This window comes from Mobula hypostoma, chromosome 4 (genome assembly GCF_963921235.1).
Source record: "Mobula hypostoma chromosome 4, sMobHyp1.1, whole genome shotgun sequence".
NCBI classification, from domain to species: Eukaryota; Metazoa; Chordata; class Chondrichthyes; order Myliobatiformes; family Myliobatidae; genus Mobula; species Mobula hypostoma.
This window is the reverse complement of record NC_086100.1, coordinates 137,083,786-137,111,320: the sequence shown is the minus strand read 5'-3', so window position 1 is coordinate 137,111,320 and position 27,535 is coordinate 137,083,786. Positions and strand designations below refer to the sequence as shown.

At 44.3% G+C, this 27,535-nt stretch overlaps 1 protein-coding gene across 4 annotated transcripts in view; it reads right to left on the bottom strand.

Annotated features, from left to right (window-relative positions):
* Positions 1 to 27,535, bottom strand: part of inpp4b (inositol polyphosphate-4-phosphatase type II B) — an 805,146-nt gene that overhangs the window by 402,818 nt on the left and 374,793 nt on the right. For 3 of the 4 annotated variants that reach the window (XM_063046598.1, XM_063046596.1, XM_063046597.1), the window contains exons 5-6: positions 20,608 to 20,820; positions 5,973 to 6,017 (exon numbers count right to left, since the gene is read on the bottom strand). The exons of the other annotated variant lie outside the window; for it this stretch is intronic. In XM_063046598.1, coding sequence (XP_062902668.1) covers positions 5,973 to 6,017; positions 20,608 to 20,820 — 258 coding nt within the window. The remainder of the gene's footprint in view (positions 1 to 5,972; positions 6,018 to 20,607; positions 20,821 to 27,535) is intronic. 4 annotated transcript variants of the gene reach the window in all.

Genomic DNA, 27,535 nt, shown 5'->3' with positions numbered 1-27,535 from the left:
CCTGACAGGTTTCCTGTGTCCCCAAAAGCTGTTAGTCGACCTTAAGAACTGCCAGCTTGTGGATGTCATTACCCTGCTCCCCAGTAAGTTCCCCACAATGACTGTCAAATGCATGCACCACTGCATGTGAGTTCACTCAACTGCTAGGGAAATGCCCAGACCTCACCAAGCCCACGTTCTCCCCTACCACTCACAAAACATGGGGTTGAGCACCACATTCCCACAACTGGCTCACCGGTCCATGGCCACATGCCTAGACCGGGCCCAGAAAACCTGGCAACCACGAAGACTAAGTATGCCAACGTGGAAAAACTTGGAATTGTACGACAGTTGAATAACCCCTCCGTATGGTCCCCAAGTCTGAAGGTGGTTTCCACACATGTAGTGATTACCGATGCCTTAATGGGGCCACCACCCCTGATTGTTACCCAGTCCCACACATCCAAGACTTTTCGGCACACTTAGCCAGAAATTTAATTTTTTTCCATAGTCGAACTAGGTAGACCTTTTTGAGTTTCTGCGAATGTTGTTTGGGCTGAAAAATGCAGCACAGACTTTCCATTGGCTGATGGACTCTGTGTTAAAAGACTTAGATTTTGTTTTGTTTACCTGGATGACATACTTGTCACCAGTGCATCGAAATCCGAACATGTATCTCATCTCTGCGCACTTTTCGAGCAATTAAGCCGACGTGGATTGATTATTAACCTTGCTAAATGCCAGTCTGAGTTGTCAACCATTGACTTTCGCTGCAGAAGGTGCAAAAACCCTCTCATCAAAAACAGCCACAATTATGGATTTCCCACTGCCTAGAACTACAAGAAAGCTCCAGGAGTTTTTACGTATGGTGAATTTCTATCACTGCTTCATCCTGTGAGCTGCTGAACTTATGCTCCCCCTGTATAGTGCACTTAAAGGAAATACCCCGAATCAAGTATTTCACTGGTCAGCTGACATGACCAGGCAACTGATGACACCAGACGAGCTCTTTCTAACGTGACCCTACTGGCACATCTGCTCCCCAATACACCTACAACCATTACTACTGAAGCTTAGATTATGCTGTGGGTGCTGTGCATGAACAGTTGGTCAGAGGCATATGGCAGCAACTCCCCCTCTTCAGCCGCCATCTCCGTCCCCCCAAAAGCAAGTACAGCACTTTTGGCTGTGAGATTCTTGGTCTCTAACTGCCTGTCCACAACTTTTGTTTTCTTCTAGAGGGTTGCCAATTTACAGTGCTTGTTGACCACAAACCCCATGGTATGCAATGGCCCAAAATATCAGACCTTTGGTCCGCACAACAGCAACGCCACTTGGCCTAGATGTCTGAGTTCACAACTGATAAACAACATACCAGGATGAAAAATAATGCCGTGTCTGATTGCCTCTCACGGCCAGCCATTGAGGCCGTACACATAGGGGTTGACTATGTCGGCATGGCAGCCAACCAGATTACTGACCCAGAGGTCCAGGCTTACCGAACAGCAGTCACAGGCCTGTGCCTGGCTGACATGAAGTTCGGGGAAGCTGGAGTTTGTCTCCTGTGTGATGTCTCAACCAGTCGCTTTCACCCCATCGTGCCCACAAACTGGAGACGGACTGTTTTTGACCTCATACATGGTCTCTCGTATCCAGGCTGGAAGGCCAAAACTTTACTGGTTGCACTAAAGTTTGTTTGGCATGTCCTCAGAAAGGACATGCATGATTAAACTGCATGTGTGGAGTGCCAGAGAGCAAAAATTAACCGTCATGTATAGGCGACATTAGCACCTTTTGAGGTTCCTGAGCGACTGTTTGACCATGTCAATGTGAACCCCGTTGGTCCTCTTCCTTCCTCCTGTGGTTTCATGCACCTTCTTACCATGGTGGACCTAACCACCAGGTGGTCAGAGGTCGTCCCTCCAGCTTCGACGATGGCCATAGACGTGGCTTGGACATTCATCAGCACCTGAGTTGCTCGGTTTGGCACCCCATCGGATAATTCCCCTGACTACAGTCCCCAATTCATTTCAGACCTCTAGGCTGTGATGACCCAGAACCCCAGTGTTGGGCTACATCACACCACACTGTATCACCCACAGCCCGATGGCCAATGAGAATGGTCTTGTTGCTCCTGAAAGGCTGCTCTGAGGGCTTCCCTGATGGACGAGTGTAGGCATGATCATCTCACATGTGTCATTCTGGGGCTCAGAAATGCTCCAAAAGAGGACCTGCAGTCATCTGTGGCAGACTTGGTCTACGGGCAGACGTTCTGAGTGCCAGGTGACCTAATTCCTGACAACATGACTGCCTGGTCGACCTTTCACCAGCATTCCACCCTCTTCAGTAAATTCAATTTCTTTGCACCTAGTCCTACCTCCCATAGTGGCATACAACACTCTCGGGTTCCTGTTGACCAACGTTCCACCTCATTTGTTTTGGTCTGCCATGACACACACCAACATCCCTTCAGGCCCCCTTACAACGGCCTGTTCCACATTTTGGAAAGGTGAGAAAAGACTTGTCATAGATAAGAGGGGTAAGACTGAAGTATTTCGGTGGATCATCTTCAGCCAGTCCACCAAGATTTGGAGTATTCCACTGCTGTGCCCCTGGCATCACAACATGACCATGAGTATGTCAACATACTTCTGGATAAGCCAGCGGCCCCTGTGGTTCCCCCACCCATGGAACACAGGAGCTGAGCCGGGCAGCTCACCTGAGCTCCAGACAGGCTCACAATGCCAGCGATGGAGAATTCCGTCTAAGGTAACATAATTGGGAGAATTGCACATAATTCACAACCACCGACATTGGATTGGGGTTTCACTTTAGGAGGCTGGTCTGACGTGATGACGGTTTTATGTAAAGAGCTTTTTAGCACATTTTTTTTGTGTAGGTTTTGGAGTTCAGTAAAGTGTGTTACGAGTTTCATTAAACACAAAACATCTCACTTTGTTTTATTTGCGAAAACCTGCATAGGCACCGTAGGAACATTGACATACAGAGATACTTTGGCGTGCCGCCTGTAACTCCCTGAAAGTGATGACCCAGGTAAATAGGGTAATAAAAAGGCTTTCTGTATGCTTGTCTCCATAGGCCAAGAGACTGAGTACTAAAATTGAGATGTCTAACTGCAGCTGTACAAAATATCAGATTGGAGTTAGAGTACCGGGTACTCTTCTGATTGTCACATTACTGTAAGGATATAGTGGCAATAGAGAGAGCTGTTAACAAGAGAAAATCTGCAGATGCTGGAAATCTGAGCAACACACACAAAATGCCGGAGAGTCTCGGCAGGCCAGGCAGCATCTGTGGAAAAGGTACAGTTGACGTTTCGAGATGACTGCACCTTTTTTTCCGTAGATGCTGCCTGGCCTGCTGACTCCCTCCAGCACTGTGCGTGTGTATGTTTCACCAAGCCGTTGGCTGAAATTGAAGGCTGTGATTAAAAAGAGAGATTGATTTGTCTGGGCTCATTCTTCCTGGAATGATAGAGAGTTTACAAATAAAGAGGCTTGCAAAATCATAAGAGGTATAGGTAAGTTAGATGGACAGAATTTCATTTTCTCTGGGCAGGAGAATCAATAACTGGAGGGCGTAGGTTTAAGGTGAGAATGGAGAAATTTAGTTAAGATCTGCGAGTAAGTTTTTCACAGAGAGGTTGACTAGTATCTGGAATGTGCTGCCAGGGGAGGTGGATGAGGCAGATACAGTTCAACAATACAAAGGCATTTGGACAAGTACTTGGACAGGAAAAGTAGAGAGGGATACGAGCCTAGTGCAGGAAATTGAGATTAGTATGGATAGGTATCACAGTCAGCATGGAAGAAGTGGGCCATAAGGGTCAGCTATGGTGTACGACTTTATGATACACTTACCTTTACATTACCCCTCTTAGGAACTATAGCAATTAGAATCAAATCAACAAGGAGATTAAGTCCTTTGCTTGCACATTGCACTTTGTTATGTTTCAGCAATGATAAAATCTTTTAATTTTGCCCAGAATGAAGCTCTTCCATAATTGTTGTTATGCCACTTTAAGTAACATTGTTTAGTAGATATTCCTCTCAAAGCCAACATTATTGTTTACAATTGGAACTGCCAGGTCTGAGTGGGGAGTGAAAAATTAATACTATACAAAAACTGCTAGAACTACAATTGAAATATTGCTGTTGCCACATCTACAATTTCTCAAGTATAATTTGTATAAGTAGGACTGTACCTGTTTTAATCCTCTTAAGAAATAGTGAAAGTAAAACTCAAAACAAGACTTGAAATAAGAAAGCTTGCTGTTTTGCTAAACTCATTTTATTCATTGAAAATTTAATATTTTATTTTATGATCACCACTAACCTTTAACAACATACTTATCCTTCTTAGAAGTGCTCAGCACCAGTACTTACAGCAGACAAATAATAGTTGCTGTACCATACTTAGAACAACATCATCTTGAAGTACCACAGCTAATGGATGTAGTCATAATGAGGCAGAGAAAATTACCCTTGAATGCCGAGACACAAAGAAAGACAACTAATTTATTGGTACTATGGATGTCTGTACAGCTGTGCCTGACCTGCAGAAATAACTGCATTATACTAAAAAGATGAAAGGACAGCAGCTAACTGCTAGACTTTTAATGAACAGGGAATGAAGTGGATTAAGAAAGGGTTAGGTTAGCAGAAGAGGCTGTTAGTATTAAGGCTGTCACTACTTAACAGTGCTCCTAAAAGCAAAGTGTCAGCAATCCTTGCGGTGGCTCATTCCATCTTAAAAAGTCCTTTGAAATCATAAAATGTACTGTTTCTTAAAATATTTTATTAAGATGCTTATTGTAGGCACATTTTTCAACTTTAGCACTGTTTTGCATTTTAGCACTTGATCAAACAAGCTACCTTTTAACAGGGTGCCAGTGTAAATGTTGTGAACAATATCTATGTTCTTAAAGCTCTTTTAAAGGGTGTATTAATAAAGATCTATATGTTTGCCAAGGCCACATGCATTTTGGTATTCATAATGTAGATGCAGATAAGGCAGAGGTTGCTGTGGCTGGAGGTTGGTCCCCTTTGCACCCTTCTTCTACCTAATAAATTGACAGATGTGTGACCACCAAGGCAATGAAGATACCTGAAACTTGTGGGTTATCATAATCCTCCTGTAGTCAATCTTATCTCTTAATTAACCTATTCTGTGCACATTATGTTGTTTGCCAATAACATGTGTACACAATATTATGTGAAATGTTTGCTATTGTCACATTCATGTATGTAATAGAATTAAATAATATATATTTATGCAGTGTCTATGGAATTGAATAAACAGTCGCTGTTTTGGGCCAAGACCCTTCTTCAGAACCTGTTAAATTCCACAGATGAATAGCAAGAAGGGTCTCAGCCCAAAACATTGACTGTTCATTCATTTCCATAGACGCTTCCTGACTTGCTGAGTTCCTCCAGCATTTTGTGTGTTAGTTTGAATTTCCAGCATTTGCAGAATTTCCCATGTTTATATTTATGCAAAGAGTTTCATCTCAGAAGTATACAGTATAGTGATGCTCAACGTGACATGTAAATTTTGGAAGGTTTATGATTGGTATGGCAAATAAAAATGAAAGAACCACGTGTTATTTCAAGTTTTCACATAAGATATGAGAGAAATTCAGAGGTCAGACATGAACAGGTGTATAGCTCAAAAATGCACATAACATTTTAACTGATGCTTCTTTGAGCTAAAACATTTGTGTCTCACTATAATGTTTGATTAAGTAAGCCAGATGAAATTATCACAAACACAAAGAAGCGCAACACAACCCTACTGGGTTAAAAATGTCAGCTTATTAAATCATCATTTCATGAAGCTAATTTTTTAAAATGTATGAAATTCTTCAATAAAAATTAAAGACAAACTATCAAAACACATCATATACAATAATATTTATGCCTTAAGATATTGGCTCTAATTATAACATTGACGGAGATAGTGTCTGATCTTACCAAGAGTGAATTCCAACTTGGGTTCAAATGGAAAATTGGAAATCCCTGCAGATTAATGGGAATAAAGATAAAATTAATCAATAACACTTTTGTTACAGAATTAAGAAATCCATAAACTGCTATGTCATATGAAATAAATATGTACATAATATTGTATAACCTCTTGTCATCTTTATGTTCTACCCATTTCTTTCTGGTTTGCAATCATGTCCTACTTTTAGCAGCCAATCACTTTTTTTTAGAACAGGACAGGAAATCAATGAGGAGAGAAAGTACCATAGCAGAAATAGAAATTCTGCAGTTTGTGCAGCATTTGCAGAAGTGTTAAAAACATAAACATGGTATTCTTCTCACCACTACCTCTTCTTACTTCTTAATTAGTCATCTATAATAAGATTGGGAATATCCTGATGAAAAAAAACAAAAGCAGAAGTAATGCCAAAATATCCCTCCTTAATTAGAGAAATGGATTTTCTTCAATGCTTATCACATTGAATGCTAATTTTGTTACCTTAAAAGGGCTCATGCTCTATGAACCGAGAGTTCATTGTCCTCTGCCCTTATAATTTAAGTCATTATAAAAGCAGAGCGTAATATGGGATCAGAGATACGACTCACCAAAGTGACGTGTTCAGAACATCAAAAGAATGTGAGAAATGTCCGCTCTGCCATTCATTAAGTTAAGCTTTTATTTCAGCAGCATCTCCCTGTTAAAGCTATATCCCTTAATTCCCTAACTACCAAAAGTCCATTAGTTTCTCTCTTAATATGCCCAATAATTGCTCCCTTTCATGGTGAATTCTAAAGATTCATTGCAAAACATCAATTCTGCACCTAGAGCATCAAACGCTGTAGGAATTCTATATGTTTGAATAAAGATCATTACCCATCTTAGGAGATCTATCGTGGACCAATCACATTGATGCAATCACAAAGAAGACACTTCAGCAGCTCTACTTCTTGGGAAATTGAGGAGATTTGGTACGTCACCAAAGATTCACGAGAAATTCTACCAACGTACAGTGGAGAATATTCTGACTGGTTGCATCACAGCCTGGTATGGCGCCTCCAAGACTGCAAGAGGCTGCAAAGGGTTTGTAAACTTGGCCATTCCCATTGCAGGCACAACCCTCCCGCCACTGAGGACATCAAGATGCAGTACTTCAAAAAGGTAGCTTTCCATAATTAAAGACCCTCACCATCCTAGGCATGCCCTCTTCACCTTACCTACATTGGGGAGGATTTATAGAAGCCTGTACCAAAATTTCAAGAACAGCTTCTTCACCTCTACCACCAGGTTTCTGTATGGTCCATGAATCCATAAACACTACCTCATTATTTTTGACTATTTATTTTTGTAATATAGAAATTTTGTATGCTACACAGTACTACTGCTGCAAAACAACAAACGTCTCAATATATGTCTGTGATAATAAACATGATTCTGATTTTCTTAAACTCTAGCAAGTACAAACCATAAGACCATAAGATAATAAGATCTAGGAGCAGAATTAGGCCATTTTGGCCCATTGAGTCTGTGCCACAAATTCATCATGGCTCCATTTCATCATGGCTGATCTAATTTTCCTCTCAGCCCCAATCTCCTGCCTTCTCCCCTTATCCTTTCATGCCCTGACCATTCAAGAATCTATTAACTTCTGCCTTAAATGTACACAAAGACTTGGCTTCCACAGCTGCCTGTGGCAAAAATGTCCACAAATTCACCACTCTCTGGCTAAAGAGATTCCTGCTGAAGGGCCTCAGCCCGAAATGTCAACTGTACTTTTTTCCATAAATGCTGCCTGGCTTACTGAGTTCCTCCAGCAATTCCCAGCATCTGCAGATTTTCTCTTGTTTGTAAAGAAATTCCTCTTATTTCTGTTCTAAAAGGATGCCCCTCTATTCTAAGACTGGGTCCTCTTATCTTAGACTCTTTCACTATTTGGAAACATCTTTTCCACATTCACTCTATCAAAGCCTATCACCATTCAATAGGTTTCAATGAGATCACCCCTCATTCTTCTGAATTCTAGTCAATACAGGTGCAGAGCCATCAAACGCTCTTCATATGATGAGCCATTCAATCTGAGAAACATTTTTGTGAACCTCCTTTGAACCCTCTCCAGTTTCAGCATATCCTGTCTAAGGTAAGGGTCCAAAACCTGCTCACACTACTCCAAGTGAGGCCTCACCTGTGCTTTATAAAGTTCCAACATTACATCCTTGCTTTAAAATTCCAGTCCTCCTGAAATGAATACTAACATGGCATTTGCCTTCTTCACTACAGGCTCAACCTGCAAATTAACCTTTAGGGAATCCTACACAAGGACTCCCAATTACTTCTGCACCTTAGTTTCTTTAATTTACTCTCCATTTAGAAAATAGTCAAACCTTTCATTCTTGCTTCCAAAGTGCATGGCCATATACTTCCCAACACGATTCCATATGCCAATTCTTTGCTCATTCTCATAAGCTGTTTAAGTCCTTCCGTAGCCTCTCTACTTCCTCAAAACTACTTGCTCCTCCACCTATTTTCATATCATCAGCAAACTTTGCAACAAAGACATCAATTCCATCATCCAAATCATTGACATGTAACATAAAAAGAATCAGTCCCAACATAGGCCTCTGTGGAACACCACTAGTCATCGGCAGCCAACCAGAAAAGGCTCTTTTTATTACCACTCTTTTCCTCCTGCCAATCAGCCACTGTTTTATCCATGATAGAATCTTTCCTGTAACACCATGGCTTTGTACTTTGTTAAGCAGTCTCATATGTGGTACCTTGTCAAGGGCCTTCTAAAAAATCTAAGTACACAACATCAACCAATTCTCCTTTGTCAAGCCTGCTTGCTATTTCTTCAAAGGATTCCAACAGACTGGTCAGCTAAGATTATCCCTTGAGGAAACCATGCTGACTACAGCCTATTTTATCATGTGCCTCCAAGTACCTTGAGACCTCATCCTTAACAATCGACTCCAACATCTTCCCTACTAACTGGCCTATAGGTTCCTTTCTTCCGCCTCTCTCTCTTCTTGAAGAGTGGAGTGACACTTACAATTTTCCATCTTCTGCAACCATTCCAGAAATGATCATTACTAATGCCTCCACAATCTCTTCAGCCACCTCCTTTAGAATCCTGGGGTGTACACTATCTGCTCCAGGTGACTTAGCTATCTTCAGACCTTTCAGTTTCCCAAGAACCTTCTCTCTAGTTATGGTAACCACAACCTTCATGACCCCTGACACTTGGAACTTCCACTACACTGCTAGTGTCTTCCACAGTGAAGACTGATGCAAAATACTGATTCAGTTCATCCACGGTTTTGTTGTCCCCCATAACTACCTCTCCAATATAAATTTCCAGCAGTCCCATATCCACCCTCATCTCTTTTACACTTTATGTATCTAAATAAACTTTTGGTATACTAATCTACTAATCTAGCCATCCCTATAATCAATCCACACAAACCCATCATCCTAAGATTAAGGTAGGCTTGGGGGGAAGACAAGTTGGGCTGAAATTTCTTCTCTGGCAATAAAATGCTATTTGCTATTAGTAATCTTACTAATGTTGTCTCAAAAGCTTTAAATTGGCACTATTTCAGGAACAGTGTATGTTATGGATTTAATTAGCAGCATATGTTGCATTTTTCCACCCAGCTCAGAACCCAGGAAGCTGTATTCTATGGTTACATCACTGTACAGCAAGAATGTGTACATGCTACGGTGACGTAAGGAGACTGGCAGAATCCAGGCACAAGGAGAAGAGGAACCTGGTGGGCTTCTGAAGAAAAGTACATGCAGGAGGCAGCTTCTTTGTACAAAGGGCAGACATGGAAAGAACGTGCCAGGGAGTTAGCCATCTACTTTTATAAATGTCTGCATCTTTGAAAATCTTGTCTTGTCATCAAAAGCCTCTTCCTAGTGTGAATGCAAAAGTCACATTTATCATAAGTAAAAGTTCCCAACTTTCCTAGTGGAGCTTTTCAAATCTTCTGCACTCCAGCATTATGTCATGTAATGTACAACATATTCCAGCAGAACCAGCTTGCTGGATTCCTGGGGCAATATTTCTGAGAGTTGGTGTGTCCCTGACTTTGAGTTTGAGAGAACTTGTGTTCAGCTCCTACTCGCTGTCTGCCTGGGCTTCATCACACCTGGGAGGACACTTCTGCTCCCTGTCCCATTTTTGTAGTGCTCACTCATTCACTCATTCCTTGCCATCATTTCCCTGTGGCAGAAAGATTGCTGGCTGTATTGTGCTGAGAGTCTGTAAAGGCCGCCTTCTGAGGTCAAAAATGTGAGAAAAAAATAGATTTATAGTGCCACCTCTTTTGTCAGATATTTACTTCCTGTCTACTTTATTCATTTCTGATTTGACAAACATAAAACCATTTCCCTTTTTGCAGAATTTCTTCTCACGCATCTGTGTTATGTTTTGTAACTTCAAAACATTAAACTAATTCAAAGGAAGACATGGGACTCTAAAATGTGAGTTCTAACTGTGTTTACTTTAAGCTAAGTGTTCACGTATCTTGTGGCAGCGTGATCACATATGCAGTTAATGTATTTATACATATAACACATAATGAATTATATAAACAAACAAAAATGCTTAAAGCAACAATATATGTACGTGTATGTGCGTGTGTGTGTGTATGTGTGCGTGTGTGTACTTAAATGTTACTGAAATATTAAACACATACCACTTCTCCCTACTTAGCTATAAAATCCAACTCAATAGAGAATGCATCTCCACTATATAAACAGTATTCTACATAATACAACTACTATATAGAAATATCCACAGCATAGTAAATTTTAAATTGTCCTATTCAGGCCTAAATATTTAATCACTTTGGAACATTTCTTTCCCCTGTGGGATAACGTCTTTCATGACGGGGTGGGATCTCTCTGCTTGGCAGGTGAGATTTGTGGCTGTGAAAACAACCTCAGGTTCCAGGGCCTCCTCCATGGTGGTTGTAGGAGTTGACTCTGGGGCTGCAGGAAGTGGCCCTGGCAGCTCTGGGCACTTTTCTTCTCCTTTCCTTTTCTTCTTCTAGTTTGTTCATCTTGATCTTGGGAAGGTGCATTTAGTTCACTGGAGCATTCTCTTATTAATCCTTCTATTGCTCCTTTTATGATCTGATCTCTCGTCTTGGTTTCCTGATCTGCAGCAGCATCTGACAAATCCCGTTTTCACATCTCCATTGACTCCTTTCTTTTTTGCCTTCCATTCATCCAGCTGGGCTTTGATCTTTGTATCTACTTTTATAAGCAGCTTTTGTCTCCCAATTGAAGTTCATGCGATAATCTTAAAGCGTGCAGAGTAGATTCTGGTTCTTTATAATCACAAAAGCCGAATGCTTGCAACTTTCCTCAAGCTCCTTGAACTCTCTCCCAGCTTAAATCTAAGCCATGTTTCACAAGTAACTGCCTGATTAACATATCAGAAGCTTTCTCAGATATGTTGCTTACAAAAACTGTTGTAGTCAGACGACTGTTTTCGTCACTTTCACGATTCCTCTGAGCAGCATGGTCCTTCCTTGGTCCAATATGCTTTCTAATCAGAGGCACAGAGGTTGGCACCAACACCTGTTTGTCCACTGTTGGGCAACAGTTTATGGTGTTTGGCATGGAGACAGTTGTGGCATCATCCAGTAGTATCTTTCTTAATTTGCTTTCAATTGACAGCATTGTAGAGGATGTGGCATGGTGAATCATCTTCAATCAAGTAGTAGTTTTCTCAGCCAATCGCATCCCCACAATGCTGGTCCTCCCATATCTATCACATACAAGCACAATGTGGCTTGTTGCTTGTTGTTTATTGCTGTTACGAATGTCAATCCCACAGAAAAGGTCTTTTTTTCCGGTATAGGTTCTTAGTTGAATATCTGCAGACTTCAGTTTACTATCTTTGAAATGTTTCTCAAAATAATTTTGTGTACGGGGTCTTTCTTTTGTTACATTTAAAATGGCGATTTTGTTATGTTAATCTGGGGAATGCGGCTTTGTTGTGCTTTAACACTGAACAGAGTTTGCGCTAACAGTTTGTTTTACTTTAAAACGAGATAACAGGATTCTATTAGCCAATGGGTGGTTATGTATCGTTTTGTTTTCAGATGCCATGCTGTATGATATGACTGTGGACTGAGTTTTGGCGGGGAGTTGGAGGAGAGACGAGGAGGACCGCGGACGTGCGGAGAGGCTCCGGTCGATCATTCAGGGTGGTCCCAAGCCGTGAGTCGACGGAATTCGGGTGGTCGTCTGAAGTCGAATTGAGCTCCAATGGTAGCGCGCGAAGAACTTGGACTTTGATAAGTGTTGGCACCTTTTTTTTCATTACTTTCCTCTCTGTATCAAATGTATATTAATGTCATAGAATTAGTAATATCTATAAAGTGTATTTGTTAAAATTCACTGGGCGTGCTGGCTGATGATTGATGTTTGTGATTGATTCGGGCGGCGACCGACCCTGTGGGGAGTGTTGAAGCAGGTGCTGGGCTGGATTTCCCATAGACATACACGAGCCAATATAACTGAACGTTACAAGTGGGGGCTACCGTCCTGGAGTTGGACTTTTCGGGAAAGTTGTACTTGTCGTTGTGGTAAGTGGTGTGAAGATGGATCAAGATAAGATTGTAAGTTGGTGTGAATGGGAGGAGGTACCGGTGAATCATGCGTGTGTGGTAAGCGGGGTCGATTATCGCATTCCGGCAGAGGTACTGGTGCGAGGGTTGAGTTTGATTAAAGGTATCGGGCAGATAGAACTTGTAGCTAGAAGGTGTGGGAAAGAACTGGAATCCAGCTGGATGTTGGTGCAGACGAGTGCTGACGTCATGACTTTGGAACTACCAGCGACAGTCCATGCCTCGGGGGAGGCGGGGCCGTGGGGTCTCCACACCCTCCCCGAGGACACAAGTGAGGAGGTGCCGGAGGAGGAGGAGCTAGATGAGGCCCCAAGGGAGGTGCCAGTAGCCAGGGGTGGAGGTGTGGAGTGGGAAGGTTTGGCCAGGCCCGGCCCCCATGGGCGGGATGAGACTGCCGAGTTAGCGGTTGCCATTACCTCCCTGGCGAGAAAGCTTACGGGGTTGCTGCATCGAGGGGTAGTGAAGGAGGACGAAGTGGCGGAGTTAAGGATGAGCCAGATATGTAGCGGTTCCCGGGAGGATGACAGAGTGGCTTGGAGTATCCGGCAGTCATTTAAGCAGAGCCCCCCTCCATCATTCGGACAGCTGATCCGAGAGGTACGGGCCGAGGAGTGTGCTTTGGGCCGACCAGGGGGCTCGGACCCTCAGGGACGGTCTTCAGCGGTTCAGGAGGTGGTAGTTGGGGTGAGACCAGAGAAATCCAAGGGGTCTCCGGGGGGGCTGCATCGGGAGGAGAGAGGCAGCGAGCAGTGGGTGCTATAACTGTGGGAGAGAGGGGCATTTCCGCCGGGAATGTGAGTGGCCAGGGGCGTGCTACCGCTGTGGGGAAGCTGGCCACTTGCGGAAGGATTGTGAGAGACGAGATGCGCCGAGGGGGGAGGGCCCCTGGGCCACTAAGAAGGGAGAAGTGTCGGAAAACTTAGGAGAGGCTCAGTGAGGGAACGGACTGGAGTCTCGGGAGGAACACGTTCCCAGAAAACCGCTATGGAACCCCAGAAAGAACACACCCAAATTCCTGATGGACTGGTGGGACCCCGTTCCAGCGTGTCCTTACGGATAGAGGGAATCTTTGCGAAAGCCATCCTTGACACCGGGTCGCAGGTTACCTTACTGTACCGGTCGTTCTACAACAAATATCTGAAACATTTGGCAGTCACTCCGTTTAATGCACTGGAGATTTGGGGCATAAGTGATGGTGATTACCCATACGATGGATACTTGTCAGTGAGATTGGAATTTTCGAAGGGAGATGTGGGAGTATCGGTAGCCTTTGAGACGCTGGTGTTGGTTTGTCCGGACCCGGTGGAGACCGGTGGTGCTGCCCTGTTGGTGGGGACTAACTCCCCTCTGGTGCGACGGCTCTTGGGAGCCTGTAAGAAGAAGGGTGGGGAGAACTTTTTGGAGACCCTCTCGGTACACCCCGTGTTCCGAGCGGTGTACGAAGGAGTGGGTGAACCCCAGGGGCTGGATCCTGAGTGCAAACGAGGGACGGTGTGGTGCACTCAGGCGAGGCCTAAGGTGATACAGCCAGGGGAGGTGGCACTAGTGATGGGGACCCCCAGATTCCCCGGATTACCGCCGGGCGAGGCCCTGCTAGTAGACGCCCCGGACGACCTGGAAAGGGAGTCCTGGTTCCCGGCTGGGGCGCTGGTGAGACCTGAATTGCAGAGGCCCTCAGCGGTACAGGCACAGCGGATGGGGGTGATGGTAAGGAACATAACGGAGAAGGAGATCACCTTTAAGTGCGGGATGCCCCTCGCGCACTTGTTCCCGGTGACGGTGATGTCCAGCGCCCCCGTGAAGCCCACTGGAGGGAAACTATTGGGAAACGGGGGGCGGTTGACCGAGGAGGACTTTAATTTTGAAAACTCCCCTGTACCGCCGGAGTATAAGAGCAGGCTGGTGGAGAAGATGCTGAAATTAGGGGGTGTCTTTTCTCAGGACGAGTTTGATGTGGGATGTTCCAAGAGCACTCGGCACACCATTCGGGTGACAAATGACACCCCGTTTAGAGAGAGGTCGCGGCAGTTGGCCCCAGCAGATGTGGAAGATGTGCGGCAGCACTTGCGGCAGTTGAAAGACGCAGGGATTATTGTGGAGTCCCGAAGCCCCTATGCGTCCCCCATAGTGGTGGCAAGGAAGAAAAATGGGAAGGTACGCATGTGCGTGGACTATAGGTCCCTGAACCGCCGCACTGTTCCTGACCAATATACGGTCCTGAGGGTGGAAGATGCCTTGGCCTGTCTGAGTGGTGCACAGTGGTTCAGTGTATTGGATTTGCGGAGTGGGTATTACCAGATTCCGATGAGCGAGACTGATAAGGAGAAGACAGCCTTCATCTGCCCCTGGGGTTTTTCCAGTTCGAATGAATGCCCCAAGGCATCTCGGGGGCCCCAGCCACCTTCCAGCGGCTCATGGAGAGGACAGTGGGGGACATGAACCTGCTGGAGGTATTGGTGTACCTGGACAACCTAATAGTGTTTGGATCTACGTTGGAGGAACATGAGGAGCGGCTGCTGAAGGTGCTGAGTCGGCTGAAGGAGGAAGGATTAAAACTTTCCCTGGATAAATGTAAGTTCTGCAAGACGTCAGTCAGTTATGTTGGGCACATAATCTCGCGAAATGGAGTGGCCACCGATCCGGATAAGATAGCCGCAGTCACCACCTGGCCGAGACCTCAGAAGGTGAGCGCCTTACACTCGTTTTTGGGGTTTTGCGGATATTACCGGCGGTTCGTGAAAGGATATGTGAAAATGAGTCATCCATTGAACCAGCTGTTGTGTGGTTATCCACCTGTGGGGAGGAGGAGGAAGGGAGACCGAGGGCCGGAGGTAGGAGGATACTTGAACCCAGGGGAGCCTTTTGGATCGAGGTGGGATGCTAAATGTGAGGAGGCGTTCCAATCTCTAAAAACGGCGCTGACGCAGGCCCCAGTGTTGGCTTTTGCTGATCCCCAGAAGCCATATGTTCTACACACTGATGCCAGTTACGACGGTCTGGGGGCTGTCCTGTACCAGGAACAGGACAACGGATTGAGGCCGGTAGCGTTTGTCAGTCAGAGTTTGTCGCCATCTGAGAGAAACTATCCCACTCACAAGCTGGAGTTCTTGGCATTGAAATGGGCGGTGGTGGACAAGTTGAGTGACTACCTATACGGGGCCCAGTCTGAGGTGAGAACTGACAACAACCCCCTCACTTATATCCTGGACGCTACTGGGCACCAGTGGTTAGCGGCCTTGTCTGCCTATGAGTTCAGCCTGAAGTACCGCCCGGGGAGTCGGAACATCGATGCAGATGCCCTGTCTCGTTGGGCGCACGACGAGTCGGGCAGGGCCGAGGAGTGGAAGAGTGTCCCTGCCCCGGGAGTAAAGGCCATGTGTCAAGTTGGGAGCGACGGGGAAGTAGGAGCACAGATGGGAACGGATCGGGCAGTAGATCAACTGGGGGCTGACGATGACACGCTACCCACCGGTTACTGTAATGTGACTGCTCTGAGGAACAGGCAGCTGCCAGAGTTGAGACACCAGGAAGTGAGGGCGGCTCAGCGTGATGACCCGAGCATTGGCAGTATCTGGTACGCGGTTAGCCAGGGTGATATGGGGCAGGTGGAGAAGGCGAAACATGCCTCCGTTCCCCTACTACTGAAGGAGTGGCCCCGGTTGAAGCTGAAGAACCACGTCCTGTACCGGGTCACGTCGCCCCCCGGACCACCCCCGGCGCTGGCAGCTGGTCATGCCTGAGAAGTATCAGAAGACTGTGCTCCAGGCTCTACATGATGATTCCGGGCACTTAGGGGTAGAGAAGACCTATGGATTAGTCAAGGACCGGTTTTACTGGCCCCGGATGATGGGGGAGGTGGAAGAATACTGTAAGACCTGTAGCCGTTGCGTCAGGAGGAAGACCCTGCCTGAGCAGGCGGCCCCGTTATTCCACTTGCAGAGTGCGGGACCCATGGACCTGGTGTGTATGGATTTCCTGTCTATTGAGCCAGATACCAGAAACACCGCCAATGTCTTGGTCCTCACGGATCACTACACTAGATATGCGCAGGCTTTTCCTACTAAGGATCAGAAAGTGACTACAGTGGCGAAGGTGTTATGGTAGAAGTACTTTGCTCATTATGGCCTTCCCCGGTGGATCCACAGTGATCAGGGACGGGACTTCGAGAGCAGGCTTATCCATGAATTACTGGGTATGCTTGGGGTTGAGAAATCCAGGACCACACCCTATCACCCGCAGGGTGATCCTCAGTCCGAGAGTTTTAACCGGACCCTGTTGGACATGCTCGGCACTTTGGAGATCGGACAGAAGAGTAAGTGGAGTCAGTACATCGCCCATTTGGTTCACTGTTACAATTGTACTCGCAATGATGCTACGGGGTACTCGCCCTACTATCTGATGTTCGGATGGGAAGCGAGGTTGCCCATTGATCTGTGTTTTGGGACTGAAGCGGGGGAAATATCTTCGAAGCCATGTCTGAAGTACGTGTCCGATATGAGGAGAGAGTTGAAAAGGGCGTACGAGTTGGCTGAGGCGGCAGCCACCAAGCAGAACCAGCGGAATAAAAGGAGGTATGATCAGAAGGTAAAGTTCGTCCAGCTATTGCCGGGAGACCGAGTCCTTATCCGGAATTTAGGACTACAGGGTAAGCACAAGTTGGCGGACCATTGGGCAGCCACCCACTATGTGGTGGAGAGTCAGATGCCGAATCTCCCGGTTTACTGGGTGAGACCTGAGGGCGGGCAGGAGCCTGTCAAGAACCACCTGTTGCCTTTGGGTCGAGAGGTGAAGATGGACCCAGAGCCCGAATGGGAGTTTACTCCTATTACGAGGACTCTGCGAGGGTGCGGGGCGCGGAAAGAGCCCGCTGCGAAGAAAACGGGGCCGGTCCCCACCTCGAGAAGGGATACGTCATTGGAAGATGATGAGTCGGACGTGTGGTACCTGCTTCCGTTTGCTGATTCCCCGGTGCCGGGAGAAGAGACTCCTGGCCCTTCCATCACTGAGTTAGGGGAACCGAGGAAGGGTGTTGCAGAGTCGCCTGTATTACAGCCGGCATTGGGGGAGGGTGTTGCCGAGCTGCCTGTATTACAGCTGGGATTGGGGGAGGGTGTTGCAGAGCCGCCTGTATTACAGCTGGGATTGGGGGAGGGTGTTGCAGAGCCGCCTGTATTACAGCCGGGATTGGGGGAGGGTGTTGCAGAGCCGCCTGTATTACAGCCGGCATTGGGGGAGGAGAGGGTGGAGGCAGAACCCGAGCCAGAGGGCTCACCGGGGCAGAGGGATCCCGGTGAGGGGGAAGGTCCGACAGATAGGCCCGGGGGGGGTCACCTGGGGTGTCTGAACAGGGAGAGTCAGCAGAGGAAGTACAGAGGCCTCAGAGGAGTAGGCATCCCCCGGAAAGACTCACTTATATAGCGCCGGGAGAGCAGGGTGTGATCTCTACTGCCCTGCAAAGTTATGTCACTGCTTTATTCACCTGGGTTGGGTTTTGTATTTTACAAGGAGCACTGGTGAACTCTGTTAACATCGTGAGGGCATGACTTTTTGTGGTGGGTGGAGAGTGTACGGGGTCTTTCTTTTGTTACATTTTAAATAGCGATTTTGTTACGTTAATCTGGGGAATGCGGCTTTGTTGTGCTTTAACGCTGAAGAGAGTTTGCGCTAACAGTTCGTTTTACTTTAAAATGAGATAACAGGGTTCTATTAGCCAATGGGTGGTTATGTATCATTTTGTTTTCGGATGCCATGCTGTATGATATGACTGTGGACTGAGTTTTGGCGGGGAGTCGGAGGAGAGACGAGGAGGACCGCGGACGTGTGGAGAGGCTCCGGTCGATCACTCAGGGTGGTCCCGAGCCGTGAGTCGACGGAATTCAGGTGGTCGTCTGAAGTCGAATTGAGCTCCAACGGTAGCACGCGAAGAACTTGGACTTTGATAAGTGTTGGCGCCTTTTTTTTTCATTACTTTCCTCTCTGTATCAAATGTATATTAATGTCATAGAATTAGTAATATCTATAAAGTGTATTTGTTAAAATTCACTGGGCGTGCTGGCTGATGATTGATGTTGTGATTGATTCGGGCGGCCACCGACCCTGTGGGGAGTGTTGAGGCGGGTGCTGGGCTGGATTTCCCCTAGACATACACGAGCCAATATAACTGAACGTTACATTGTGAAATGACTGAAACAACCAAGCCAGTGTCTAATTCCATTAGATTAGTGCTCTTTTTGAAAATGCAACTTCACTTTTTAACTTTTTTCTTCCCTGTGCAGTCCATTATTTTTGTCTGCCAACATGTTCATTGTATGTGTCCTATTTTGATGCATGTTCAGCAAATTTTGCCTTTAAACCTGCATTGATCTGCTGTATGTGAACCCTTGTCACAATGGTAAGACAACTTGTTCGGCCAATGCAATTTTGTTCACACCCACTTTCATTCCTGACTGCAACTCAATTGTATCTCTGTCTGAAGTTTCCGCTGAAACAGTGATTTTAACTGCTGTTTTTAATGAATGTTGTTCTTCAGTTGGGAGCTGTTTTTGAATGCTTTCTTGTAAGGTTCCACAAGCTAAATGACCTCCTAGTATATCTTTAAGCCCATTACTGAACTGGCAATTCTCAGACAATCTGTTCAATTCCACCACGTACAGTGAAATTGACTCCCCTTCCTTTTGATTCTGCTTATAAAACCTAAAGCATTCTGCAATCACAATATTTCTGTTCTAAATGTTCCTGCATTACTTTCACAATATTGGCAAAGCTCATTGCTGCTGGTTTAGTTGGAGCTGTCAATCTTTGAAGCAAACTGTATGCCTTTAAACCCAATGCAAAACTGTTTCCCATGGGCTGTTTTATTTGCTTCAAAATACCTTTCAATTAGCTCAGTGTACATATACCAGTTATCTTTTGTGTAATCAAACACGTCAATTTTTCTTACATAGCCAGCCATTTCTCCTCTTTTTTTATGAATCAGAATCAGAATCTGGTTTAATATCATATTGAAATTTCTTAACTTTGTGGCAACAGTACAATGCAAAACATAATAATATAGAAAAAAACTGTGAATTACATTAAGTCTATAGATATATATTAAATAGTTAAACTAAATAAGTAGTGCCAAAACAGAAATAAAAAACATATTGGAATGTGAAGAAGCCAGCATGCCTAGAAGAAATCCATGTGGTCACAGGGAGAACGTACCAACTCCTTACGGATAGTAGCAGGAATTGAACCCTTTCCAATGATTGCTGTGCTGTGATAGTGTTATGCTACCAGCAACAGTGATGTGTATGCAATAAAATCCTAACTACAGTGCGAATGTGTATCTACAGCCCAAATGAAATAAATAAACTGATGTTCTTATAAATGTGACTTTTTTGCCAATTTGTTTCAACTGGAATTGCAATTAAAATAAACAATACATTAAATCAAGATACTAACATATTGCACACTTGTACAATGTGTGCAAGTACTGGCTCCCAAACCTTACAAAATATTTTTAAAAACAAATATGATAATTTTCCTTGGTTTTATTGTGGCAATTCAAATTGTTTATTTATTTAGAGATACAGCACAGTAACGGGCCCTTGCAGCCTAATGAGCCTGTGATGCCCCATTACATCCATATGTGACCAATTAATCTACTAACCCATCTGTACCTCTTTGGATGTGAGAGGACACCGGAGCACCCAAAGGAAAGCCACTCAGTCACAGGGAGAACGTGCAAATTCCTTACAGAGCATGGAGGGGAATTGAACCTGGGTCACTGGCGCAGTAATAGCGTTGTGTTAACCACTATGCTACCATACCACTCTGTTAATCTAATAAATTCTACGCAATCTCATAAAAACAATCTAGATACATAATTCTTGATTTACTGTTAATTTGATTATTAAGCAAACCAAAATATAACATTAAGGTTCTTAGGTACTTAAAATAATCTTTAATCATGAAGAGTTTCATGCAGTGTAAATCTTACCTATCAATGGAGATTGTGTCTCTGGTATAGGGAGGATCTGATGGGCCTCATCTGGGCTTGTATTGCCTTTGATTTCCATGATGAGTTGCTGAAGGTGTGCAATTCTCCTTCGCAAACCTTCAGAGTTTGCTTGTCGGAGTGCTGCAATCCAGTCTTCACAGTCTGACTTTGAGATGGCTTCAAGATAAATGTCTGGTTCTCCACTCTGAAAAGCTGCACTCAAAAAATCATTTAACACCTTCAGTAATCATAATTTTCACAAAAAAAATGTGACAGGATTGATGCAGTATACAGTTTGGAGCATTAGCCATCCATCTTTACTGCCAGGACTTCAAATATCTAACAGACTGCTGAAAGCTATCTCTATTGTCTTTACATTCAGTGCACTTCGTATAAGCAGCACAGCAGTTTCTAAAGTAATTAATACAATATAAAACTAGGTGGCAGAATTATCAAGAAAAAAGGTCTCTGCAGCAGGAGCCTCTGCTCAGCTCGAATTGGCAATTTTCATTTTCGTAGATCCAATACACTCAGAAACAGTGAGACAAGATACTGGCAGAAAGCCCAATGGAATTTACTTAGAGTGAATGTGCCCATCATCTCAGCTATAAAAGCTATCCTTTATGGTTGGTTTACTTTCTATTCTTACCAGTTGTAACTCATGAGTTTTCTCATGATAATATAGCATGACACGACTGTAATGAATGGCCAACAAGTTTTATGGGGAGTTATGGACGTTCCTGCAAACTAAAGCAACAGCAGAATGGGATATCATATTTGACTAATAGTAGGGCAGCTAAGTATAACTCTTTCAACAATGTTTCCATAATTGAGCATCAAATTAAGTGAAAAATGATACTTTCTGTTCAGAAGGTGCAAAGGCTACCAAGAATTCAAAGTTCATGCACTTCTATATTTGTATAAATTAATTCCTCCAGTTGGTGAAACTTATCAAGAGACCATCAATATGATTTCAAAAAGCACTGTGTTTCTGAGCAGTTTCCAATGTCAATCTCAACCAATGGGCTGGACAGTAATAATGGCTAGCCTGTTGTTCCATAGAATGTTTGACCTCTTGCTCCATCTATGGATTTGTCATTGAGTCCTTCCAGATTGTTGTAAACTGAGGATGGGATACACCTACTATTTGATTGCACTGTTTTATGGTATATCAAACACAGCCTCATTCTGATCTAGGTGAAAAAGTAAGTCTAGAAGGTTCTTTTTACTTCTATTAATATAATGTTTGAAGTAATTTATATAATCTAGTTTCAAAAATGTCTTCAATTACCAAAATAATTGTCCTTAATTACCAAAAACATTTCATCTGGTTTAAAATGTCTATCATGATCAGTTGAAAAGGCCCTTGATAACTTGATCCTTCAAAAGACATTAAAGACAGTCCAAGGACTGGGCCTCAGGTTCCACTGCTCAAGGGATTGCGGCTTGTACATCTCCACTTTGTGCAGTGGCTGCAGGAAAAGCACTAGAATTGACCTCAACGTGGGGCAAGAGCAAGCATAATCTGGCCCAATAATTACCACAAGTGCAGTTCTTTGTAAAATTCAAATTAAAGAAATGTACTTTTCAAGTTGGAAAGTATACTGAATGGGAGTCATTAATAGTAGGATAGTGTTAAGCAGAAATAGTTAAATTGGATTGCACACACTTTTTTAATAAACCAGAACAAAGTTTCATTTACGTCCAATGCTCAATTAGGTCTTCTGCAAATAATTATGAAGTTGTCCAAAACCTGGTTCAAAATGCCATTATAGTGCTATATATCTAGAATCAAGAGGTGAAATGGGACATTCAGTGTTTCCAATGGGACTGTGCCCAATTGAAAACAGCTGTCAACACTTAACAATCAGAGAGGTGCATCTAGAAAGCAGCTACACATCCTAGGAGGTCAAACTTTTGTTCTAGGAGCGGTGGAGGTACTGGTGGAGGTAGAGAGGGGTGGTGGAAACTGATTGTAATGGAGGGTGGTGATGGTAATGGTGGGGGGGGATCCCTGCCAAGGCCACCATGGGAATAGCAACTCAGGTTTCACTTCCAGGATAAATCTACTTTAATAAATCTACAAGGTGTTTCAAGTTGAACCACACATCATGACAAACTTCATTCCATGGACACACTAATGCAGTCACATTCACCCAGACTGTTAATCACATGGATTTTACTCCATCTATACCTTTCCATATGTGCCTAGCATAGCTGCAACACTCTCCTGGTATGAAAACACCAATGCCCTTGAATGGAAATTCTACAACACGAAGTGGATATGGCCCCGTCCATCACGGGTAAAGCCCTCCCTACCATTGAGCACATCTACCCAGAGTGTTGTTGCAGGAAAGCAGCATCATCATCAGAGACCCACTGCACAGGCCATGCTCTCTTCTTGCTACTGCCATCAGGAGGAAGGTACAAGAGCCTCATGACTCACACCACTGGGTTCAGGAATAGTTATTACCCCTCAACCATCAAACCGAGTGGATAACATCACACAACTTCACTTGCCCCTTAACTGAACTGTTCCCATAAGCTAAGGACTCACTTTCAGGGGCTCTTCATCTCAAGTTCTCGATATTTATTGCTTATTATTTATTACTATTATTTCTTCTTTTTGTTGTGTTTGGTCTTTCATTAACTATTATGGTTTTTGATTTATTAAGTATGCCCGCAAGAAAATGAATCTCAGGGTTGTATATGGTGACATATATTTGATAATAAATTTACTTTGAATTTGGGACTCTCCTCCACTGACATTCATTTCTCATGCAGAGGTCGAGACTCCAAAACTAGGTTAATCAAAAGCTCACACAATGCTTTTCAAATCTTCCAAGCAGACCCTCACTAGCTCATCCCAGCAGCAGACTGAAGAAAACCACCCTTTTACACAGAAGACCCCAAAAAAATTTGAAATCAGAGGATATAAGAAATCTGGCAGTGAGAAAATTGATAAAATTTGACCGTGATGACTAAATCCCCTTTTATTATTAATCAGTGAATACACTAATTATGATATATGCACGGCGGGAGGCTGGCAGAGGAGAAGGAACAGAATAATGTTGATATAGAGAACAGTGTGCAATCGAACCTTATACTCCACTGCTCCACCTCAGAGACTGACACAGCAAGGAGTGAGCTGATTATATTAATGAGATGCATGTCATAGGCAGACAGTCATAGGCATCTTGTGGAGAGTTCTCTGGAGTGGAAGTGGGTAGACAGTATATGCATCCATAGTGCTTCAATGGTCCCAGATCAGATCACAACTAAAATGCTGGTGTAGATGAGCTGTCATACTTATTTGCATGTTCTCACAGGGTGTCGTACGGAGCTAGAGATGATAACCATCACTCAAAAGCCATGAGCACTTGTCTACAAGGGCTTCGTCATTGTCTTCAAAGGCTTTCTAATTTCTACAATGCCTACCTTGTTCATGTGATAATATAGATGGAGGCCACATGAAACCTTTCTTGCCTCTCTCCAGCCTGATCCTGACTTAGCTAGAGAATGTTCCTGCCTCACAAAGGCGCTCGGAAGGTCTTCGAGAAGGAGAATGTATTGTCAGGAAATAGTCTGATATCTTCTAAGAGCAAGGAGATGCGCCTTTTGAACAGCTTGCTGTCCTTGACCATTCATACAGTTGATATGAGGACACTATTCTTGACTGCACATCAGCAGCTTACACTTTGGAAGGAACAGAGAGACCTTGCACATCATCAGTGCTCTTCTGCATAAGCAGAGGGATACTACATAAAACTGTGCCCAGACCGGGTAAAGAACTGACTCCAAGAATGAAGACAGCAGAGAGCGGATCCTATGAGATGGTTCTGTCAGCTTGGCCGATGCAACGGAAGTACTCAGTGACAGTCAATAGTTTGTTGGACTTCGGTTAGAAAAGTCACCTGGTGCACAGTTCTAGGACTCTGATACCCTCACGCACAAGGGAACATATTCATGTCTTGCTGCAGCTTTACAGTCAGCATGCTCACCCCTGCCCCACTGCCAGACATCCTTCAGTCAACCATGAACAGCAGTCTGAAGCTGGACAGTCTAAATGTTCTAGTGAAAGAGAACAGCATTCCCGAAGCCAGACTGCGGCCTCATAGGAAACACTGCTGTGTAGACTAGTACATTAAACCTACAAAGTTTGGAAGTGGACAACTCACCATTTACTACAGCGAAAGATATTATGACTTAGCATTATTGTATCATTTGATTTGTCATTGTTATATAAAAAAACATTTTTTGTGTAGGGATATGTCAAACTAGTGTGGCAGCCTCTGACATTGCAGAGCCTGCCTTGCCTTGCCTAGAAGGCTTTTAAGGTCACAGGTGTTGACTGACAATGCTCTGGCTAAAGATTAATTGTAGGTAGATATTCAGCTGTTTTCCACTGAAAATATAGCCACCCTGCAACAGACTGACAGCCTACGACCCACAGCAGGAGGTTGACTGCAATCCTGTGGTTCTCATTCCCTGCTTGTTCTGCTCTGAGAGAGACACATTCCAACTAGTCCTGAAACGCTCATGACTGCATAGCCAGATTCTGCTCTAATTCTGACAAGTTTGCAGATGGTATCACCGTAGTGGGCCACATTCCTGATAATGATGAGTTGGACTACAGAAAGGAGAAAGACAAATTTAGTGACATGGTGCCATGATAACAATCTTTCCCTCAATATCCATGAGACAAAGGAGCTGATCATCGACTTCAGGGGGTGGTGGGGGGGGGGGTAGTTCACTTGTTCCTGTCTACATCAACAGTGTTGAGGTTCAGAGGGCTGAGAGCTTCAGTTTTCTAGGTGTGAGCATCAACAATAATCTGTCCTGGTCCAACCATTCAACCACGTTGAAAGCTCACCAACACCTCTACTTTCTCAAGAGGCTATAGAATTTAGCATGTCCTATCAGCCCACGCTGTTCACACTTCTGACTGAACTGCTGGGTCCAGCTCAAACCGAATCATCAAATTCACTGATACACAACAGTGCTTGGCCCAATCAACACAACAATGGTGTACAAAGAGGAGGTAGTGCGGCTTGTAGAATGGTGTGAGTACAACGACTTGACTCTCAACATGGACAAAACTAAAGCGCTGATTGCGGACTTTAGAAAGGTGCAGGCTGACCACTTCTCACTGCACATGAACGGCAGCCGCATGGAGAAAGTTATGAGACCAAGTTTCTGAGGGATGAACATAACAGATAATCTCACCTCCTTCAACACCACCCCTTTAGTCAAGAAAGCACAAAAGCATCTTCGCTTCCTGAGGAGATTGAGGTGGGTGAGGCATTCCACCTCCCCCCACCCCACCAATTCTAACCAATTTTTACAGAAGCACCATTGACAGCGGCCTGACCAGTTGCATCATCGTCTGGTGCGGGAATCGCAAGGCATCTGACACAAAACTCTACAAAGAATTGTGAGGGCTGCTGAGAAGATTATTGGGGTCTCTCTTGCACCCATCCATGATATTTATCATGAGTGCTGCACGTGGAGGGCCTTAAGCGTTGTCAAGGATCCTTCCCATCCATCCCAAAATTTCTCTGATCTCCTACCATCAGGCAGGAAGTACTGAAGCATTAGGACAAGAACTTCTTCCCCCAGTCCAAGAGACTACTGAACTCCCTGCCACCACCCAGGTCTCATCACTAATGAAGTACCAGTAGCATTATACTGTTTACTTTTTAACTTGTGTCATAAATGCACCTTTTGTTAACTGTCAATATTCTGGGATATATTTCATTAATGTATTTGTGGTAACATTATTTTTTATGTGTTGCATGTGTGGGCACGGGGCCAAGTGGTTAAGGCATTGGACTAGCGACCTGAAGGTCATGAGTTCGAGCCCCAGCCGAACGAACGTGTTGTGTCCTTGAGCAAGGCACTTAATCACACATTGCTCTGCGACAACACTGGCGCCAAGCTGTATGGGTTCTAATGCCCTTCTCTTGGACAACATTGGTGTTGTGGAGAGGGGAGACTTGCAGCATGGGCAACTGCTGATCTTCCATACAACCTTGCCCAGGCCTGTGCCCTGGAGAGTGAAGACTTTCCAGGCGCAGATCCATGGTCTCACAAGACTAACGGATGTCTTAATGTGTGTTATATGTACTGTGCTATGCATCTTGGTCCGGGGGAAGATTGCTCCGTTTGGCAGTATACATGGATATGTTTGAATAACAATAAACTTCAACTTGAACTCAACTCTTACCAAATTTTACCGATGCACCATCAAAAGCATTCTGTGTGGATACATAATGGTTTGGTATGGCAATGTCTCTGCACATGATTGCAATAAGCTACAGAGAGTCGTGGACACAGCCCGGCACATTACAGAAGGAACTATGGATCCTGTCTATACTTCTCATTGCTTCAGTAAAGCAGCTGGCATAATCAAAGACCCTACCCACCTCGGACATTCTCTCTTCTCCCCTTTCCCATCAGGCAGAAGATACGAAAACTTGAAAGCACATGCCACCAGACTCAAAGACAGCTTCTGTCCCACTACTTTCAGACTCTTGAATAAACCTCTTGCATTATAAGATGCACTCTTGGCTGCACTATCGAACTTATTATGATTTTGTGCTTTATTATTTATCTGCACTTGCAGTCACAGACTGTGTTTTATTAGCTTGTACACTTCATTGGGCATTGTTACTGTTTCACCTTGTCCTATCTCAACACGTTGTGTAATAATTTGATCTGTATGAACAGTATGGAAGACAAGCTTTGCACTGTATCTTGGTACAATAATAACAAGAGGAAATGAAAAGAAGGGAGGTTCGCAGACTAAACATCTAGCTCTCCAATAGGAATCCCCAAATCCTATTACAAAAAGTATTGAAAGAGATAATATTACATGGGAGAGCATTTGTGAGAAATAATGCCTTGTGGTGGGAAGTAGCACCAAACT